The sequence below is a fragment of the Pinus tabuliformis genome, chromosome 4_2, assembly GCF_031772625.1.
Source record: "Pinus tabuliformis cultivar Carrire ecotype Pingquan chromosome 4_2, CPIR1, whole genome shotgun sequence".
NCBI classification, from domain to species: Eukaryota; Viridiplantae; Streptophyta; class Pinopsida; order Pinales; family Pinaceae; genus Pinus; species Pinus tabuliformis.
The window spans coordinates 39,260,631-39,268,916 of record NC_142304.1 but is presented as its reverse complement, the minus strand read 5'-3'; the positions used below and the strand labels follow the sequence as shown (position 1 = coordinate 39,268,916).

Here is an 8,286-nt window from a genome sequence, read left to right as displayed (position 1 = left end):
GTGGGTAATGGGAGCATTCTCATTGATCCACAAGGGAACCAACATCTGATGGCCAGCCAGTTTGAGTTCACATGCACCAACAACATGGAAGAATATGAACACTTGCTGCAGGGCCTAAAGAAAGCCATTGATATGAAGGTATAAAATCTTAAAGTTTTTGGTGACTAGCAAATAATTGTGGACGAGGTAAGGAAGAGGATACACTGCAATTCGCCACACCTAGTAAGATACCAACATGAGGTATGGAACTTAATCGCCAATTTTGATTCTTTTAATATCACATACATACCTTGAGGGCACAACTAAGATGTTGATCTAATGGCTGGTATGGTTCCAAAACTTCTGCCTGATTTTAGATTAAAGAAGAATAAATGTTATGTTGAATTGATTTCCAGACCATTCGTGCTTGATAACATCTCAAACTGACAGGGGTTCGAAGATGACAAGAAAATCCTGGAGTTCTTAAAGTATGAGAAGACGTTCAAGAATGCATTCATCGATGAAAAAGAGCATGACAGGCTTATGAACGAGAAGGAAGATGAGGAAAAGGATCAGTTCAATACAATTCCCATATCAGCTGTCAAGATGGAGCACTTGTATGACCTGTATGATCAATTCAAAAAGCCAATGAATTGTAAAATGCATAGATCATCCATGAAGTATGAATTGGTTAACCTTGGAACTGAAGAAGACCCAAAAACTATTAATTTGGGCTTGGGGTGCTCTCCACAACAAAAGGCTGCATTTGTCAAGCTATTTAAAGAATACAAGGACGTCTTTGCATGGACATATGGAGACCTAAAAACCTTTGATACCAGCGTTATGCAGCATGTAATTCCTTTAGAAAAGGAGGCTAAGCCCTACCAACAAAAGCTTCGCAAGATGCATCCAAGCCTGGAACCATTGGTGAAGAAAGAATTGAACGAAATGCTGGATGCTAAAATCATTTTCCCGGTCAAACACACCTGCTGGGTAGTCAATCTCGTACAAGTGACGAAGGAAAATGGAAACATAAGGCTGTCTATCGATTTCAGAAACCTGAACAAAGCATCACAAAAAGATAACTACCCTGTCCCTTCAATGGAACACATTCTTCAGTGTGTTTCTGGGTCTGAAATGTTGTCCCTATTAGATTGTTTTTTAGGATATAATCAAGTGTTGGTATCTAATGGGGATCAGCTGAAGACAACATTCAACACTAAATGGGGCACTTACGCATATCGCAAAATGCCTGTTGGACTTATTAATGTGGGTGCCACATTCCAGAGAGCCATGGACATAACTTTCCGAGGGTTGATTAATAGATCAGTTGTGGTTTACATGGATGACATCACTATGTATTCATATCACATAAGGGATCATATTTATCACCTAAAATGGATTTTTGAAAGATGTCGAAGATATGGAATATCGTTGAATCCCAAGAAGAGCGTCTTTATAGCCACAGAAGGGAAACTAATGGGTCATATACTCTCTAAAGAAGTGATTGTTATTAATCCTGAAAGAGTAGAGACTATCATGAGAATACAACCCCTTGCAAATAAAAAGGCAATGCAATCTTTCTTCGGGAAAATTAATTTCATTAGGAAATTTGTTTCATGTTTCGCAGAAATAGTGCATCCTATGCATCTAATGATGAAAAAGGACGTTGTGTATAAATGGAGCGATGAAGCTAAGAAATTGTTTCAGCAAATCAAGGAAGCCATCGCAGCAGCTCCTGCATTGGTCAGCCCCAATTTCGGTAAGGAATTATTCTTGTACACTTCTACTTCTGATCTTTCATATGCCACAATTCTCACTCAAAAAAATGATGATGGCAATGAAGTCCCTATTTCTTATATGATTTCTAATCTCCAAGGAGCAGAACTGAACTACCCAGACGTGGAGAAGCAAGGCTTCATAGTTTTTAAGGCCATAAAACATTTCCGCCCTTATTTATTAAAGGCCGTGACTAAAGTGATCGTCCCCCATCCTATTGTAAGAGAACTCTTTGTGCAGAAAGAAATGGGTGAATGGAGAGGAAATTGGATATCTGCACTTCAAGAATTCGACCTCGAGATTAAGATGGAAGAGATAGTTCGAGGGCAAGGATTGTGTAGGCTAGCTGCAAGAGCCTTGGCGGAGAAAGTAGGGGTATCCAAAGAACCAGAAGCGTAGAAGTTACAGAATTCACAAGTGGAATTCAGGGAGGAGCCCCTATGGATTAATGAAGTGCTGATATGTGAGTGCGAAATGTCGAAGGCCCCTTTGGATATTGAGTTGTGTTATTATGACATCCGCTTCTATCTGACACGGGGGTCATGTCCTGAACACATGGATGAATCACAACAGAGAGCGCTCAAATTGAAATCTAATTAGTATCATTTGGCCAATAACACATTATACATAAAAAACTATGACGAAATCTGGCTGAGGTGTTTGTAAAAGGATGATACCTACCATGTCTTGAAAGAAATGAATGACGGCCCAGTAGGTGGTCACTATGGTGGAGAGACTGCTGCTCACAAAATATTAAGAGCTAGATATTATTGGCCTATAATGTTTAGAGACTCGCATGCCTGCGCTCGGAAATGCAAGGTATGTCAAACTACCACAGGACAAGAAAGAAATCAATCCATTCCCCTTAGGCCCGTTATGATTTATCATCCATTCCAATAATGGGGCCTGGATGTCATAGGTGAGATCACTCCAAACTCTTCACAACAACATAAGTATATACTCATAGCGACTGACTACTTCACCAGATGGACCGAAGCCATCCCGCTTTGGAAGGTGAAAAAAGATGAGGTAATATCATTTATTGAGAAATTCAATATCAACAAGTATGGAATTCCTCATGATCTCATATTTGATAATTCTTTTTACTTTTCATCACTGAAATTGACTGAATTTGCTATTGATAAATCAATTCACATAAGGTATGCATCTAACTATTATCCCCAGGGAAATGGAGTTGTAGAGTCCTCAAACAAGAACCTCATACACATAATCTATAAATTTGTCGCTGACAACCAGAGGAACTAGCACAATGCTCTAACAAATGCCCTTTGGGCTGATAGGGTCACGCTAAAAGTGGCCTTAGGAAACTCCCCATACTTCCTCGTCTATGGACACAAAGCCATCTTACCTCCAAATGTTACCCTTCCCTCTTTACAACTCTCCCAAGCTTCAACAGGAACCCCTTCAGCCTTGCTTCAAGAAAGGATCAACCAACTAATGAGGTTGGAGGAATTGAGAGATAAAGGTAGAAACAAATTCAGAAATCACCAAATGATTGTGAAGAGATTGTTTGATCACCATCTGGCAGGTGATAAATATTACCAGGTAGGAGAGTTAGTCCTAAAATGGGACAAGTTAAATGAACCAAAAGGTAAGCACATGAAATTCCAACACATATGGCTGGGCCCATTCCAAGTTGTGGAAAAAATTGGTCAAGGAACTTACAATTTGAAAAATTTACAGGGAGAAACTGAAAAACTCCCTATTAATGGCCAACATCTGAAGAGATACTTCCAGTAGCCACCACATGGTGGGTTCCTCCTGAATAGGTTAGGATTCATTTTATTTTTGCTGTTAGTTTAGTTACACTTCCATTTTTTTTACTTTCTTGTTTTTCTACAAAGTTTATTTTCTTTCTATTTTGAATTGTAGTCCTTTTCAGCCAATTGATTTCGGTCCTCCAATATTGTTTTTACCTTTTAGATTGCCTGCATTTTCCACATTTATCTTTTTCCTCCTCCATTAACCTACTGATAAGTTTGTTTATCCTAAATCCATCATTAGCTTGCAAATCAAACAAATTTTCAATCAGCCCATGGGAACTTGAAAGTCAGCTGTGGAATTCAAGCCAAAGCCACTCATTGGCGTCTGTTGAGAACTGGGTAAGATCTGTTGATAACTTGGATATCTGGTGCATGTAGGGACATACTTATAAAACAAAAAATGTGTTACTACACCTGGACTAGCATGGAGGGATGCTGCATTTTGAATAAATCCCACTCAGACCTAGCCTATACTTGCCTGTAAGGTTTGTTGTCATTCTCCATTGGTCCCATCCACCACACTAAATTGTCCAATACCTGTTATCTACAAGTAAATCTCCTTTCATGGGCTAAACTCACTGTCATATACCATGTGGAAAATCCAATTGTGCTCTAGTCCTTGTACCTGAAACTAGAAGGAATTATTGAAAAGAAAATGAAATGGCAAGTACTTGTGCCAATCTGGAAGGACAGGTTATTTGGGAAGCCGGTTAGGGTAAGGACTATTGCTAGGCTCAGAGTACCGGTTGACACAGCAAGCCCAACCTTGCTTAGGCGGTTTAAAAATATGGCAAGATCCATGATTGTTCCCCATTTAATCATATGAAAATATAGCACTGAAATTCTCATATAAAGTGTAGATAAACATATCTACATCAATTTTGATGAGCAATAAATAGTTGAGGTACACACCTAAACAAATATCGATAGACCAGTGACGGCCTCAAAAGGGCTTTTGAAAGTAGGAAATAGGTAAAGGAAGGTCAATAAATTCCATAATACTACCATTGGAGAATGCTTGTAAAAACCCTATCAGTAAGTAGAAGCTATTTGTTTCTATCCCACCTGAAGCAATTAATGTTGAAGTGGAAACCATGCTTGTCCATCTATACAGTTTGTGTTTCAAGTTTATCTCAACACCCTGATGTTCTATTCATCCAAGGTTTATTTGAAAACAGAGGTAACTGTTCGCCCAGCAGTTCACCATTTGTTGTGGCCATAACCACCACCGTATTAAAATTAACCCAGGTAGAAGTTTTGAATGGGTCCCCTAAAAGTTGATCTTACACCCCTCTGAATGACATGTTTTATCCTCGGGACTTTAATCCTTTGCCAAGTCGAGTCTTCAATTTTTTTTTAATGGTTGAGCCCCGTCTTTAGATATTTGCTGCATGATTTATCTCTGGCCACTCCTAACCGTCCATTCATTTCCTCCATCGAGACCTTTCCAACCCTCCAAAAACATTCTATCGCACCTTATTCCATTATAACCCTTTACAAAGGAAACACTTCACAAAATGCATAAAGCAACCCTTTTTTGACATATCGCAATCATCACTATGCATTACTATAGTCCAGACCCAATGGCATTATTAACCATATTTCGTACATATGTTGGGTCCAGGACCATATCGCATATCACAATCAGTGGGAGTCAAAGGAAAGCCAAAAGGCTGATGTGATTTAGCGGACCCGACATGGCTCTTAGCTACAATATATATATTATCGGGTCCACCCCCCCCAATCACTTATTGCTATCAGCGGAACCCAGGGGTTATATATATGGCACACCGTTATCACCTGGACCCACCGATGATTATAGAGCTGAGCATATAATATTTCAAATCCAGCCTAATATCCGGACTTGGGTTTTCCTGTATATTTCTTTATTTTCGAAAGATATTGAGGGCAGGGTTTCTTCTCAAAGAGGAGTCTTATGGCGGACATGACGATGGTTATAGATCCGGTGATATAATATTTCAGGTCCAGCCTAACAACTGGACGCGGGTTTTCCCATATATTCTTGTGTTTTTCGAAAAACATTGAAGTCGAGGTTTTTCAGAGGGAAAGCTTATGTTGCAGATCCAAAGTGATCATTAAATGCAGCTCATATGCTTTTCAGGTCTGCCTCCCCAATCCTCCATCGTTGATCTACCTTTCACGGATCCAACGGTCCATGCAGATTTGGGGTGAACAAGTAGCTCGAGGAATACCTGGCCAAAAAGTGGTATCCTCTTTCCTCCTAGTTGCTACGTGTCATTTGAAGAATGGAATTGGGGGCTATCCTCACAATACCAGTTACCACTCAGAACACTTCTGAAATACCATTTGGTTATGTGTTATGCCATTTTCAATATAAATTGGATTTGCACTCGCGGGACTTAATCAATGCATAAATTAAAAATCAGGGGCCGATTATTTCACATTTGATGTTATAAGCATTTAATGAAGGCAAGATTCGTGTTTTGTAAGCATGTTTGCCATATTTCTCACAATCATAGCTGATATGAATTATTTCTGCAGGCAAATTCGAGAAGACTTGGGGACAGATAAATGGAAGCTATATTAAGATGACACCTCTGCACCACCAATGTCATTATTGCAAAAACACACTCTGCAAAAAGGAATACGGACCGCCATAGTGCATAATGAAGGCACTCTCTATGTTCAGCAGAAGCACTCATGAAAGCGTTGATCCATCAAGATGCCATTAATTCCAAACACACATTCAATCATGCTAGATGTGGGATGATAAGCGCAGGGTTTTCAATTTCTTTCAGGAAATAATAAGGAATAACGTCTGCTGTATACAGGTGTGAAGAGATGACACGCAATCATTCTCTTTCAATCAACATCTATTCATCCCTCAGGAAATGAAATGCTACAGTGATAGGAAATGCCCTCTATGTGTCAGCAATGACACTGATTGTTCTGCATCTATGTGTTCTGATCTGTATATTCTAGAGAACAAGGGGAAGGCGAAAGTGTTATGGGAAGACTGAGAGTCATTTCTAGCTGCATAAATATTACCTCTCTAGATGAGGGAATGACTTTTTGTTTGGAGAAAACAACTTTTATTTATTATGAATAAAGTATACTGTTTGGTTCAATGAGGAGCCTTTTGTTTCAGATTTAAGATCCTTTGCTTTTATGTGTTTTGAGACAGGGTGTTGTTGCTTGCATAAATACAAATGTGTTTTGTTTTTGTGCATATTGATAACGATACATCTTATAATTGGCCTTGGTTTTTTGAATGTAATTCTTCATCATAGTTAATTCATAAGCAGTCCGTGATTTGAAACTATGTTAGACATCAATTGCAAGCTTTACTTCTATAAAAAGGAATGTGTATTCTTGAATGAATGACTGGATTGCAATTAAGAATTGATGTAGCCTTGTTCTTATGTGAACCAATATTTGATTCATTTAGACTTCAAATTCATATTTGATGTTTAGCCTCTCTTTTTTCATGCTTCTACAGGATAGATTAGGATAGTTCGGACATAGACTAGAGTAGTTAGAAGAAGTATAGATAGGATTCAATACATAGAGGTTAGTTGTTTTATTTTGTTGATTTAATTGAAGTCTTCTTCCCAGAAGAAATATTTCAACGCATTTAACAATTTATGGGGTCACTTGAAACCCGTTGGAACTAGCCATTCCAAACGAAAGTAGGCCTAATTGGGGTTTGTGATCAGGTTAGTTCCCCTTGTTGGTATAGCGAAAATTTGCCATGTCAACATATAGATATGGGCGAATGTGTTGGTCATGCTTGCATCTCAATTGCATGTGTGGCTCTTACACTTGCGTTCCAGGTTCTTGTTTCACTGCATCATATTGATCATGGTAGAAGTAAGGTTATGATGAGGAACTTGATGTCAGTTTTATGGAATGCATCGTCATGAGTATATAACTGGTTATACAATTATATGCAGCTTGATTAAATCCTTGTATGTTGGGTTGCAGTCTTGGTTATTTGATTACATGCATCAGTCTTGTAGGTTGATTACAAGAATTGTTCGATTATGCTCAACTACATGCGGTTATGTGTATGTGAAGTTGATTAGGCATTGTTGATGCAAATGGATAGTTGCATGACACAATGCATATACCAGATTAATGGTTGTTGTCATGAATGAGCTCATAGAATGCATTGTTTATATGGCCTTGCATTGATGACTGGACCGTAGTTAGTATGATGGTTATGTGTTGATTCACTTATTGATATATGCCTATATGTTAGTATGGTTATGTTGTACATGCATCGTGCTGATTTGATGATCTTGCAGACTAGGTATCCTCCCCACGTTATGATAAAGTACGTTGATTTAGGGTGATTTGGTTTAGCTGATATAATATGCCTTTGCAGGAAAGAGATCAAATGGCGAGCAAGGTGGTAGACTACATAGAATATCCCTATGAATTAGATGGGTAGCATGGTGTGGGGCACTCTTTTGACTTGGAAACACATTGAGAAGCCTGAAGGAAGAAATAAGGAGATGAAAAGAAGACAATGAAAAAATCATGCAGGAACAAGAGAAATAAGCATAGTTGAATGCAATATTACTTCAGAGTTTGTCATCTTTGTAGTGACAGGGACCTCCTCGTATTAGCCATGGACATGAGGACAAAAGTAATGGGAAATATGGCATCAAGATACATAGGTAAGATATATCTGACACTATAAGAGATGGAAGGATGTTGAACACTCTGGATAGGAGGGGTGATAGACACATGTATTACT

At 38.7% G+C, this 8,286-nt stretch overlaps 1 protein-coding gene across 1 annotated transcript; it reads left to right on the top strand.

The window, feature by feature from the left end:
- Nucleotides 1-1,635: 1,635 nt before the first annotated feature.
- LOC149168218 (uncharacterized) lies at nucleotides 1,636-2,157 on the top strand. The gene is made up of 2 exons (XM_089424857.1): nucleotides 1,636-1,741; nucleotides 1,859-2,157. Exons 1-2 carry the CDS (start codon nucleotides 1,636-1,638, stop codon nucleotides 2,155-2,157), a joined length of 405 nt encoding a protein of 134 aa, XP_089280983.1.
- Nucleotides 2,158-8,286: the final 6,129 nt, after the last annotated feature.